The 14,210-nt window shown below is 32.7% G+C and overlaps 1 protein-coding gene across 5 annotated transcripts in view; it reads left to right on the forward strand.

Moving 5' to 3' along the window:
* The window catches only part of LOC150097323 (septin-9-like), a 248,179-nt gene extending 234,630 nt beyond the window's left edge, over positions 1 to 13,549 (forward strand). For all 5 annotated transcript variants that reach the window (XM_090407753.1, XM_090407757.1, XM_090407755.1 and 2 more), the window contains one exon: positions 9,868 to 13,549. In XM_090407753.1, the coding sequence (XP_090263879.1) occupies positions 9,868 to 10,012 (145 nt within the window). In that variant the 3' untranslated portion in view covers positions 10,013 to 13,549. The remainder of the gene's footprint in view (positions 1 to 9,867) is intronic.
* Positions 13,550 to 14,210: the final 661 nt, after the last annotated feature.

Raw genomic sequence — 14,210 nt, forward strand, 5'->3', positions numbered from 1 at the left:
TATAATACACGAGTATAGATAAGATACACATATATGATTAAAAAATAAAATAATAATAATAAAATTAACTTAAAAAATAAAGTCTACATTCAGGCAAATGCAAATATGAAATTTATGACAAGCATCAGACAGAAGATTAGTCATATTTTAACATTTAGGTTTTTGATCCAGTTGATCGCCTCTGGGGATAGGTCAAAGATATCCTTAAAGTCACCTGGATATGCTGTCAGCTCGCATTCCTGTACTGTATGGTAAATGGTTTGGGTCTTGTCTCCACAGGGACAGTGGGGATTTGGTATCTTACCCCACTTTGAAAGTAAGTCTCCACATTCACTGCACTAATCCTGTTAGCCATCATCCATATATTTCTGGACAGGTCAAATCCAGATGGTTTTTGGAAGATGTTTATGTGATTGCGAACTTCAGGTGATACTGCTTGGGACCACAGTACATCCCACCTACTCACCATACTGTCATTCTGGCTAAGAAGATTATGGGCAGTTTTTATGGCAGGTCTTCTGAATTTTAGTCTATTGGATAAAGCATCTGGAATAAATTCATGTATTGGAAGATTTTGGTTATTTAAAATGCTTTTATATTCACGAAGCAAGGCTTCCTGTTGTCGCAGTTCCAGAGGAGCAATATGGCTCAAAGTGGGGAGCCGTTGTAAGGGTGTACTCCTAATGCAACCTGTTATTAAACGTAGAGTGGAGTTAAGTTGAGTATCTAGTTTATTGACATGGTAACTATTGAGCCAGACAGGAGCATCATACTCTGCTGCACTGTAAACTAGACCCATTGCAGTGCACCGCAGAGTTGTGACACTTGAGCCCCATATAGTACCACAAAGCTTCTGAACTATGTTATTTCTGGTGCGAACTTTAGCAGCGATATTAATCATATGCTGTTTATGTCAGAGTTCTATCCAGAGTTATTCCCAGATATTTAGGTGTCGGATTTAATGAAATTAATGTTCCATCAACATATATCTCTGGTTTTTGATTTACAAGACTATTGTTCAGGTGAAAGCAAGAACATTCGGTTTTACAGAATTTGGTGTTAATCTCCATTTTTTATAGGACTGCCATAAAGCCGACAGATCATTTGTCAATATTTCTTCAGTTCTTTTGATAGACTTGTCGGTGATCGCCAAAGCTAGATCATCTGCATAAGCAAACTTCTTGCTGGCTGTTTCAGGAATATCTGCGATGTAAAAGCTAAAAAGCAGTGGTGTGAGCACTGAGCCCTGAGGTAATCCATTCTTAAGCACTCTCTGTTTACCGATGCTTCCTCCGGTGACTACCCTGAAATATCGATCACACAGTATGTTGTTTAGGAGATGACCCAATATTTTACATGGGATGACCTTAAGAAATTTATATATGAGTCCCTCCCTCCAAACAGTATCGTAAGCTGCTGTTAAGTCAATAAAGGCTGCAGTAGTCTTCAGGCATCTTTGAAATCCTGCTTCAGTGTAGGTTGTTAAGCTGAAAATTTGATCTGTGCAGCTGCGATCTCTTCTGAACCCTGCTTGTTCTATTGGAACACGTTCCAAAATTTTATCACTGATCCTGTTCAATATTAGTCTCTCCAACAATTTGTAGGTTGCACTTAAAATGGCTATGGGGGCAATAGTTTGCAGTTCTGTCTGCTGGCTTACCTGGTTTTAATACAGCAATGATTTTTGTTCTTTTAAATTCTTTAGGAACGCAGCCACTTTCAAGTATATCATTAAAGAACTTAGCCAGCCACGATCTTGCATAAGGTCCACAGTGCGTCAGGAATTCATTATGAACATTGTCAAATCCAGGAGCCTTCGCAATTTTGATATTTTGAAGCGCCGAGGATATTTCCTCATGGGAAAAAGGCAAAGAGAATTGTTGATTCTTTTGAGTTAGACTTCATAGTCTTTAGTTTGTGTTTTACCTCTTTAGTATGTTCTTTATCTATCGCAGCTCTAGAAAGTTAAACAATATGAGCAGCTATCTGATTCGGATCGACAAGAGGAGATTTCTTTGGTACAGAGGGGCTTGAACCAAGCTTTTTAAGTAGCAACTAGGCTTTTCTACTAGAGTGTTTGAAATCTATGTTTTCAATTATTTGAATCCACTTTTCCCTACGAGAAGTGTTGAGACTATGGAGCAGTTCTTCTCCTATCTCAGGATCCTTACTTTCAAGGAATTCCCAATACAGGGATTCTCTTTCATTGGTCCATCCAGGCACGTATTCTTTTCGGTAGCCTCGAGGAATGTGTATTTTGTATATTTGCCACCGCTATAACTACTCCAGTAAACCGTGTATAGTTTTTGTAAGTTGGGGCAATTCTTCTAAGGCATGCATCTAGATCCGTAGTGAAGTTTTCCCAGTCGACTTTTTGGAAATTCCATCTTGGTCTAGGAAATGATGTTATCACTGGAATTTGGGCTCCTAATTCCATAAAGATGGGACGGTGCTGGCTATTTGGAAAAACCTCAAGAATATGTCTGAAAGTCTGTAGAGGCAGATTTTCACTATCAGTGGAGACGAATGTCAAATCTGGGTTATATTCCTTATTCCAGGCTCTTGATTTAAAGGTGCCTTTTTCCTTGGCATCAAAAACCAAGTGAAGACTGTGTTGATCTGCCCATTCAGCTAATATTTCCCCATTTTGATCATTCCACTTGTATTTCCAAGAAGTATGATGACTGTTGAAGTCCCCAGAGTACACCATTGGTGGGAATATGTCTGTAGAACATCATTTGGCCAAACAGTTGCAGGTGGTTTATATACATTCGCAATCGTAATGTCTGCTATTTTAACAGCGATCTTATGGATTTCGTCATCAGTCGAAGAAGATATCAGCACAGCATTCTCAATACCATTTCGGACATATGTTATGTTGTCGTAGCCAGGGATTATTGCTCTAGATTTAACTTGATCTTCAGTTTCGATATTGTGATTCTTGAATGAGAAGTAGATCAACGTTTTTTTCTCATAGAAGTTTAGAAAGACATTGACATTTTGATGCGCTAATACCCTCAACATTTAACTGGAAGATACAGATATTATGTCCAATATTCCTTATCAGCTGGTTCAAAGAAGAACCATTGTGAAGGTTTTGAGTTTCCATGTGCAAGTATGGTCAGGAGATTGCACAATGGTCTGGCCGCCAGTCGCTCTAGCTCTTTAGCATGATCCAGGGTGCACGAGGAGGTGAGCTAGAATTGCACCCCTTCGTAGGTGGTGGTGAAGCATTTTCCATGGCGTAGTTGTTTAAAATTAGAGAACAAGTCTGGAGGGCAGTCATGTCAGAACTGGGGGGGGGGGACACAAGGCACTTACCATTTGTACTTTTCCATAAGATATGTCTTATGAAATGCAGCTTCACATTGTTCTGCAAAAGGTATGCTGAACCTGAGTAAGATTCTTCCTCCATTAATTTGCAAAACAAAAACATTAGAAAATGAGCTCACATCATTTTTACTTAGTCTGGGTTGCAGCTGATATGAAGGTGAAAAAAACTTGCATCATCCTACTGGCTGTGTATATGTTTGATTCTGTGATGAAATAGGTAATCAAAATATAGGCCACCAGGTCAACTCAGTGATATCCACTTCAGAGCTTCCAAAGACATTCTTATTTTCATTGGAATAAAGCCAAGTTACTTGGCTTTAACTCAGTGAAATGAATAAAATGGTGAATAGCCCAGTGAATAAAATGGAAGTATTCGATTGTTGACTGTGCTCAAGTCAACTCAAACTTTCGCCTGTCAACTCAAAAGTTTTTGGTTGATAGACGAAAAAGGGGAGATATGATAGAAACATTTTAGTTGCTTAAAGGATTTTGTAGAATTGATGCAGGGGAAATGTTTTTGCACTTGGCAAGTGGGAGCAGAACAAGTGGTCATCCCTGTAAGTTTGGGTAAGAGTGTGGTTAGCATGGGCATGAGGTCTAGATTTTTTACTTGGAGAGTGGTGAATGAATGGAATGGGTCCTGAGTCAGTTGTAAGTGCTTTGTCTGTTAATGGTTTCAAGGAGTAGTACGATGGATATTGTGTTGACAGTTTGGGTCTCCTACAATGAGTCTTTGGACACCCATGGAGGTGCCCATGCAATAATAATAAGTTCTCTATATGTCGATCAAGCATTGGGACTGGATAAGATTTTGCCACATTTTAAAGGAATGTGCTAAGATACTATAGGGGGTTTTCAGTAAGTCTTTGCAATCCCTAAAAAGTGGAATAGAGGTCTTAACTTGGTAAGTGCTTATGTCTAGAAATGAGTAAATGAGGGTAAAATTTTTAGAGGCTGCTAGTGTGGAGGTTTTGTTTGTTAAGATGCTCGTTTCACAACCACATTTAGTAAAGAACAGTCACTAAACTTCAGAAAGGGAAGTTTTGTTTTATTAATTTTTTAATAAAACAAAACATATTTTATTAAAATAATAAATGCAATGTTACTGATTAGGTTTACATTATCACTAGCTCCTATCAACAGTTTTCTTCCAAATTAATTTGTAATTTTTCAGAAATCCATTATTGTCAGATCTTATATTTTTGGTTTTCTAAGGCACTTCTAACTGCATCAATTCAACTAGATCTTGGTCAGTCATTTTCCTGCTACCTTAGCATCAAACATCTGTTTTTCTCTCCTGTTTTTGTTTAAATGACCACACTACCTCAGATTAGTTTTGCTCACATATGCTTTAATGTTAGAGATTCATAGTTGCTTTATAATATGTCCATTTTGAGTATGATTCTGCCATTGATCACCATTGTTCTATGAGCTAAAACTAGTTTATAAACCACCTTATATGCTGCTGGTTTAGTGTTTCAGCTAATTTCTTTCTTATTCCTTATAAATTTATTCATCTGTCTCCCTGTCATACCAATTCTATTATTCTATTATCTTTTTTAATATTTAGTTTATCATTTTTATTAAAAAATAATTGTGCCTAACTATTTTTAATAATTGCTTTATAGGTTTCCACTGAGAGTGCAGTTGATGTTTTTGTCTATTTTGTTCTTTTTGTTATTGGTTTTCATACCAAATTTTGTACAGCAATTATTCAATTTATAGTTCTGAAGATTTGTTTCAGATTTAGTCAGAAGTATAACATCATCTGCATGAAATAGACTGAACTGAATTTTACACTGATCCAATTTTGATATTAAATTTAATGCCTTTTCCTTCATAATGTGATCTGTGATGATGATGAATTAACGCAGATATAGTGACTGCTTTTTTTGCAGGCAGATTTCAGTTCATCAGCCTTAGAAAGGTTTTTTTGTCTCGCAGCTGTGATAGTGGTTTCCTACAGAACCAAAAAAAATCAGTCTAAGAAATGAAGCAGATGAAAGACAATACATATATTGGTAATAATAAAAAGTAAATAAGAGGTGTGTTATGTCGTTGTTTTTTCTATATTATACCTTGTTCTACCTCTAAATAGCCCGCTTTCTAATCTACTGTTGTGCCCTTAAATATTAATTCAGTACTATTTCCTTTTCGGATAATGGTAAAATTTATATTATGCTGCACCAGCCAGAAGAGACTCTTGTTCAGGGAAACAATTCTAAATTCAAAAGGGATTCACACAATAATTAATCTCATGCTAGCGCTGTGCAGATTCAGTTAGCAGTCGTGACCTGAATCTCACTTAAGTAATAATATCTAATTCCTTCTCACCAAAAGGTTCTATTTCATAAGTGGTGGTTTGAATTCGTAATCAGGCATAAACTCAGGTACAAAACATGTTTATTGGAAAAACATAAAACATTTACAGTTAAGAAAATTCAAATATTCAATAGAACAAAACTCACTCTAAGTTAGGGTTCATACTACATCACAAAAATAAAATTGAGCAAGTTAAATCCTTCAATTACGAAAGGATAAGATTAAGTGTAAGCATAATACTACTAGGATATAATTCCTTTCACAAGTTATTCACAATACATGCATTGAACACTTTCATTAATACTCTATCAATAATTATCTTAATTCTAAATTTCATTAGTCAAGCCTAGCCATTCTCAATCAAAATACTGCCTATCAACAATTCTTTGTTCCACGGTGTCTTAACTAATTCAATCAAATTCTCACTTAAAAGTTCTCAATTAGTGTCCTTAGTTTACAGTATACACAAAATTCTCATTCTTCTAAGCGATTTTTAACATAGAATGAAATTCTTTACATTATTGGATCCTTTCAGATTTCATGCCGCCATCTCTTGTAGATCTGGATTACCTTACTGTATAGTTATCGGCCGTCTTTGCACCTGGCGATGCACTACGCTTTTCTTTGAATCGTTTTCGGACTGTGGTGTGCTGTCTACCGCTCTGCAGGAAATTTTCTCTTCTCCTCAATTGGACTTTATTCGAAGGCTCGATTCTGCATAGGCCGCCATAACACGATCAGCTTCGCTTGGAAATCCTCAAGCGTTCTCAAGAATAGGCCTCTTCATCCAGCATCACTGTAGTCGACCCACCGCTCTCTCACGAATCCCCTGACAAACCTCCTAAAACTGGAATCCAGGAGCTGAAGAAGAAAAAGCCCTGTAATATGGCACGCATCATCTTTTATTCACCCTTTCAGGCACCCTCTATTTCCTACGTCTTTTATTCACCCTTTCAGGCACCCTCTATTCGATGTGTTTTTTTTTTACCCTTGAATCCCATCGTTATATCAGTGTAGGATCACCCAAGGGGCATGAACCTACACTCTCCCTAATCTGTTAGGTTACCCTATATTCCAGGTAGTCTTTCTGACGTCACCTTCCACGTAGGAACAGCCTCCATCGCTATGCTCGACTCATACAGATTATACACGATTATTCCGGATTACTACTTATTATCTTTCTGGAAATTTCGTAATGTATTAGACAGCTTAATGGGATTTACAAATAACTTAACAATTCCCTTGCATAATTCTTACTATTCTGACACAAAATTCTCTGCTTCTCATTTCAGTTATACAGGAATAAATTTCAATATATGGCACATATGGACTACACATTATCACATAACATAAAATAATTTTTTATAATTATTAGCTGATGTGCAGGTATCTCCTTAATTAGTAATATTTATCATGTTAGATCCTGAATGAAGGAATCTTGCAAAGAAATCATTAAATGTTAAATCCTGAATGAATGATTTCTTTGCAAGATTCCTTCATTCAGGATCTAACAGGTGGAACCACTTACATTGAAAATAAAATCTCATTTAATGAGAGCAAAATTTTTTCCCAGTCATATTTCATTACTATTGTCAATACTTAGATACAGTTAAAGAGAAAATAAAATAGAATGACTATTAAAAATCATAGCCCATGTTAGCATGCATGATGTTAAAAACAGGAGGAATGCAAAGAAAATGAAATTACTATTGATAAAAAATCTTTCTCGCTTTCTTTATATAATCTACCAAAAAAAAAAAAAGGTTTTTATAACCTTAGTCTTTTTACATCGAACCATGTATTTGATAGAAATGGCATATTTGACAAGACCAATTTATATTCTTGTGCAGATCTACCTGTCTGCCCAGTAATACAGGAGCCTGAAATTCTGTAAACACACAGATAGGAAAGGAAATTTATCTTTTGGAGAGTGCAGAAATTAGATTAATTTATAAACCAGTGGAAGGGTTATTTGACTTGAAGTCAAATAACCACTGATTATAGGAAATGGAAACTTGAAGTGTCTTCATGAGGAAAAAAAACGTCAAATGCCACATATACTATTATTTTTATAAGATCAGAGTTGTAACCATTAGAGATTGAAAGCTTTCCTTCAAAAAAAAGAAAAAAAAAGTCTTATTACAGAATGTGTGGAGCATAATGTGCAGTATGCACAGTACATTAAATAATGATGAGATTTCAGTGCTATCTAAAGGTTTAAAATCCCATTGTGGATTTCATGTTTACTATTGACAAGGGTTTTTGTAATGTTTCTTACAAATGGAGTTTAGTGTTAAACTAAATTCTATTTTTATATCTGTACCTCTTTAGTGTAATTTAAGCAAAAAAAATTGTTATATTCATCTGTTAACAGCATTATAATAATAATGTTAAGTTTATAATAACAATAATGAGCTGATAAGACATGGTGTTGTAATCTAGATTACAACACCATAGATTAAAAACAGTTATTTCAAGAAGCATTTTATTCTGTGAGCATCCATCATGCCAGTGCTGGATGCTCTGCCAGGGGGCTCTAAGCTATGTAGAAAAATTAAGAGACCTATAAGAACTGTATAGATATTATTCATTTTGATGATGAAGGGGAACAGTTTCTGCTATATTTAAAAGAAGATAAAGACAAATTTAATGCTGTCACACAAGTATAAATGTCATCAACTTTTCCAAATGTAGATTTTTTAGGGCCCCATAAATTTTACCGTCAGGTGGCCCCAGCTGGCTTAATCTGCCCCTGGATAAATGGTAATTATTGTACATGGAACATGTAAAACAGTAGATGCTTACTTCCTTCTCTTCCAAGCCTTCTGTATAGCTTCAGTATATTAACAACATCTTTGCACTTTATAACTCTTCTCTAAATTAAGAATTAAATTTATCCTTGAAATAGATACCTCATGCTTCACAGATTCTTTTCTAAAAAAAAAAAAAGTAGCTTTTTATTAAAGCTACTTCCATCTCTAATGATTAAAATTCTTATATCATCACAAAAATAGACAAATATGGTCTTCGTCCTTGTTTGTGAGAAGAAAGACAAAATATCCTTCATTCTCGTTTTCGAGAAGAAGGATGAAGGATACTTGGAGTTTCCATTACATATGTCAAATATGTAATGGAAACTTTTTGGCTGAAAAGCTCATCAGACTTCTACCAAATAAACCTTCAAGTTGCTTGTCTGGTTTTTAAATTAATCTCATTTCTACACGCTCCTAATGCAGTCTCATTATGGGCAGACATGTAGATCTGCACACGTATTTTAGACAAAAACAAAAATGCATTCACTTCATTAGTCTGATAAATCAGATCTTACTAGTCACACTAGTAAGATCTGATTTTTTCTGATTCTACCAAACACAGAGTTCAGTTTAAAAACACTAGTGTAAATAGGAGCATTGCCTAAAACTTTCCCGGTTTGGGGAATTGCTTAATACTTTTCATTGCTGTGATAAGTTTTGCCAAATGTTTATTTTATATTATTTTTTAAATAGGAATATGTTTCATTTTTACAAATACAAATCGAGCTTTCCTTCTTTTAATGTTTGTATATTCTAACATGCACTATTTTTAATTGTTATTCTATTTTCTCTTGAACTGTGTCTTAAATATCTTAGTTATATATTTTGTCTACATGGGAGATGAATTTCATTGTCCAGTATGAGACCATCACCCTACTCATTGGAGGCCTGAAGTGGCTTGTAAAAGTTCCATGTTTGGTCTCTAAGGTTTCTGGGTTATTATGTAGAATTTTAAAAAATATGCTTAGATATTTTTTAATGCTATGATATACAATCAGTTAATCAGTACGTTAGTCATGTAGCATTAAAAAACATCCGAGCATCAACAATTGTCATGAAATATGACCAAAAATTTGCAGCCCACTAAATCCAACTGTTATCTTTATTATTATATGTATTGCTTTCATATATTCATGCATTCATATTGCTTCCAACATATATATATATATATATATATATATATATATATATATATATATATGTTTTTTTTTTTGTTGTGATCTCCATAGCCTGCAATTGAACTGACTGGCCTAAATCTTGAATGACAGAATATCTGTTTATTAGATTTAAAATAATGAGCTAATGTATTAAGTATCCAGTGTGTATTAACTCTAAAAATTAAGTCTTTATCTAATACCTTATTCTGATTTGATAAATATGTTATTTGCTCTTTATATAGGACACACATGCAAGATCTTGTAGAGGTCACTAAGTTACTTCATTATGAAAATTTTCGCCATGAAAGACTCCAAGCTAGGGAACATCATAGGCATTTGAATGGTCAAGCTATTGATATTGAAAACATGAATGAAAGTAGTCTGTGAGATCTCTAAAATGGATGCAAATAATTTTGTGTGAAACTATTTAATGTGACATCTGAAGTGGAATATCACTTCGCAGAAAGCATGACAGAGTGAACAGTTTTTCACTTCCAAGCTCAGTGTGTTAGTGTTGATTTCTTCAAATTTCAACATCATCACATCTTTTATTTTTATTTAGTTCTTGCATTAACATCATCAACTCTTAGTCAACAAACCAGATATGAGTGCCACTCCGTAGCCACTTCTAAAATTATTAGAATTCTGGTCACAAAGGGCATTTAAGTAAGTAATCTGTCATTAACCTGTTACTGTATGTTTTTGATTGCTTATTAGTAGTGAGTATAGATGAATTTTTAAAAATGGTTTTTAAAAAAACAGAGTAGTCTTTCTTCCTGCATTTGTTTTGTTATACTTCCCACTGTATCCTACAGTTTTTATATTGCTGGTTCATAATCTTATTATTTGTTGATATTTTAGTGCCATAAACTGATTACACAAATCACTGTTATATATTACTTTAAACAGTAAAAAAAAAAAAATGTTTACATGCTTCATAGTCTTATAGTAGTATTGTCATCTATTTTAGATTTTTTATACTACTACTACTTGTTAATGTTAAAAATTTAATAATTCAAAATGTTTTAAGGAACGTTTAAATGTTAATTATAACTTTGATGCCTTAGTCATAAAACTATATGAAAGCTCACTGCTTTTAAAAAGTTGAAATTATAATCACTGTCAGAATTTAAAGTGGACAGTGCTATGATGATAAAAGTAGATTTTATATCACCCAGAAACACTTGACTTTTATTTTAACATGCTGTAAATTTACAATGTAAATTAAAATCAAAAATTTATGTATTATAGTGTTGCAGCCCATTTTTCCCCTTTGACCAGTGTGTCTGTATAAAATCTCATAATGCTTTGACCATTTTACCTTAGAATAGCATTATGTAAGATTTGGTTCCTGTAATTTTTTGTCATAGTATTTTTCTACATGCCAAGAATGAAACAAGGGGGAGTAAGCCATGATGCTTTAAATGTTATGGAATAAATGCTTTAATTAATCTGAAATTGGCATTTTAACTGTTGTATGTATCTTATATTGTGTGTGCTTTTTTCCCACCTGTATTATGAATACTTTTTTACATTGCTGTGCTACTTTTACAACGATTTGTAATTAAATGTTTTGTGAAATGAACTATTTCAGGAAATCAGAAATATAAAGTATTTTAGAGCTTTTAATTTTACAAGATTTCATAAAATATTTTTCTAAATTGATTATTCTAAGAGCATGATTTGATAAATACTCATTCTTATAGTGTCATAATCATTTGTCATTTTATTAAGCGGTTGCTCTTTGTTTGTTCTTAAAATTATTTATATTTTATACCATGTGATATTTTAATATTTAAACTCGTATACAAGCTGTTATGGCTTATTTTGAAATTTCTGCACTTCATTAATGGATTTTGAAATATTATGTGACTTATGCATTTTAGCATTTTGTGAAATGGAAAATTGTTAATGTGGTATGTGTTATTTATAGGTTAAGGTACTTTTTTTTTTTGTAATGCACTTTTATACTCATTCTTCTGTTACATTTCATACACAGGTCATAAACTAGTGAAATACACATTGAGGTGAAAATAAAAATTATTGAATTAGGTAACTTTTTTTTTAAAATCTACATGCAGCACTGATATTTAAAAAATATAAAACATCTAAATCAAAATATGTAAGTAGGTATGGATAACATTTAGATACTAATGAATAGAAGCACTTTTTATTATATGTGTAAGCAAAAAAATTGATGTTTGAAAGTGCATAATTTGATCACTACTTCTCAGTGTGTATTGTAGTAATGTGATTAGCATAAAAAAAAAAACTTTATTTCTGCTTGTAATTATTGCAAGAATTGTAATTAATAAGTAAGCTTGTGGAATTTTTTAATTAGCAATAGTTGTAAAATCTACTTCATTCTCAGCATTGAGTATTAACTTAGTACATGAGTGAGGCAAAGCAGAATAGATAATACACACATGCATTAATTATGCATATTACTCATTTTTAGATGCATTCATTTTTCAGGATAGAGGTTTGGTTTAGCAAATAGCTGCCAGTACATATCAAGGATACACATATCCAAAACTTATTCCTGAAAGATGAATTGTACCCATTTATCAAATGATAAATCCTGCCAGATTTCACTCCATTAGTTCTGAGTGATGGCCATCAAGTCTGTCAGTCTTTGTTATTGCTACTACCAGAGTAGTTATGAAATTAATATTTCTGTAAACTAAAAAAAAAATTATCACTGATTAATCTGATTCAAAGTCTATGTATTTGCTGTCACATATTTCTGTATATAAATTCAAGTGAATTGGCAATTTTTTTCATTTTTTTTTCCTCTCCCTTATTACATTAGTTTTTCATGAAAAGATAATCAGAAACAAAATGTATTCAGTTGTTTATATCAAAAGCATGCTAATTCTAATATTTTTAAGTTTTATTTAAAAAAAAATCTCAACAGAAGGAAATAATTTTCCCACATTATAAGGGTAAAAACGGACATAAATTTAGCTGCACTCACTAATCACAAAATCAGTATTAAAGATTCAAGTAACTTGCTTAAATGTTAATGTATCAGTAGCAAAGTTAACTCTTACAAAATTATCCCAAAAGTACTGAAATTTTTTATAGTTTTTATTAAGAATGTTTTTGCTTTATATATTTATAGTGATTCTTAACTGCGAATGTGGAAGCTATTTTAAATAGGAAATTGAAACTTTGTAATAAAGAATATAAGCTTTGAAAATCTTGGAATCTCTCATTCAGAAATTAAATTCTTTATGAAAGAATCGTTATTATAGTATTGAAAGTACTGACTTCAGTGGTGATCTTGTAATTGTTACTCATTTTTATATATATAAAAAGACACAAGCTTGAGAGCTTCATGTTTTGTAGTGTAAAGCTATTGTAAAGTATCATTTGTTTAAAACTTACAGAATACTGTTATGAAAGAATTGTTTCACACTTTGCCTTTGAAGTTCGTTGTGTTAAATACTGATTTCTCGGAATTTTTCTTTTCATTTGCTTCCAAAATAAGTTTCTTGAATAACAAAATAGCTTTAATGAAACAAAAAAACGAGGGAGTTTCAGGGTAGATTGAAATGTTTAATTATGTTAGAATTTTCATATTTATACATAATACTACACATTTTTATTATCACTATTCTTGTTTAAAAAAAAAAAAATTTAAAAAAACTTGGAATAACATAGTGAGACATCCTGCAGAATAATTTTTGATTTAATTAAATTATGTATTTCAATATAGACAGTGAAATTGCTTTCATTATCTTTTTATGTAATTGAGTAGCAACATATAAAATACAAAAATGCCAGAATGAATGGGAATCACCAGTAACTGTATTTAAAAAAAAAAAAAACAGAGATAATCATTAAAATTTGAATAAAAGAATTTATTTTTTGATTTATTAAATTCTTATGGAATAATAAAGGAAGATGCTTTTATTTTGATCTTAATGTTTTATTTGTTTATTTTTTTAAAAAGTCACTTGGTCTGTATATGATTATTCTCTTTTGTCTTGCCCTTTTCCATTTCCATCACATGCTGACAAAAATAATTTCACTGAATATGATAATTTATATGTTGGTCCTAGCAAACTTCTGGCACATTAATTTCTAAGGATTAGTGTAATCTGAGAATACTGCTCTAGATCTAAGCAAAGATGGAATTTTTTCTTGCCACTTCAATTGTTTACACATGTAGTTAATAATAGTCGACTTCATCAGAGAGAGAGAGAGATAGAATGGATTGACAAAATTCAAAATTAACAAAAGTCATGTAGATGTTGGATAAGGATCTAAAATTTAGAGGACATATTGCCAGAATTGTGAGGACAAAGAATTCTGGCAACGATGCACAAGGTACTGACTTGTAAAGAGATTCTTCTTCCATTGTATAAGCCTCTGATTAAGCTACATCTGAACTATGTACAGATTTGGTCACCTGATTTTCAGAAGGGTGAAGATATGCTGGAGAGTGAGGCAATTGATCAAAATTCCTGACCTCTGGAATGTTGAATATGAAAAGTTGCGATTATGCAATTTGTATAAGGAAGGTGTGAGCAAGGGAGAAGCAGATTTTTTTTTTTGCATAGATAGTTGGAATGCATTG

Source organism: Typopeltis vanoorti, chromosome 17 (assembly GCF_054136105.1).
Source record: "Typopeltis vanoorti isolate ZY-2024b chromosome 17, IOZ_Tvanoo_1.0, whole genome shotgun sequence".
NCBI classification, from domain to species: domain Eukaryota; kingdom Metazoa; phylum Arthropoda; class Arachnida; order Uropygi; family Thelyphonidae; genus Typopeltis; species Typopeltis vanoorti.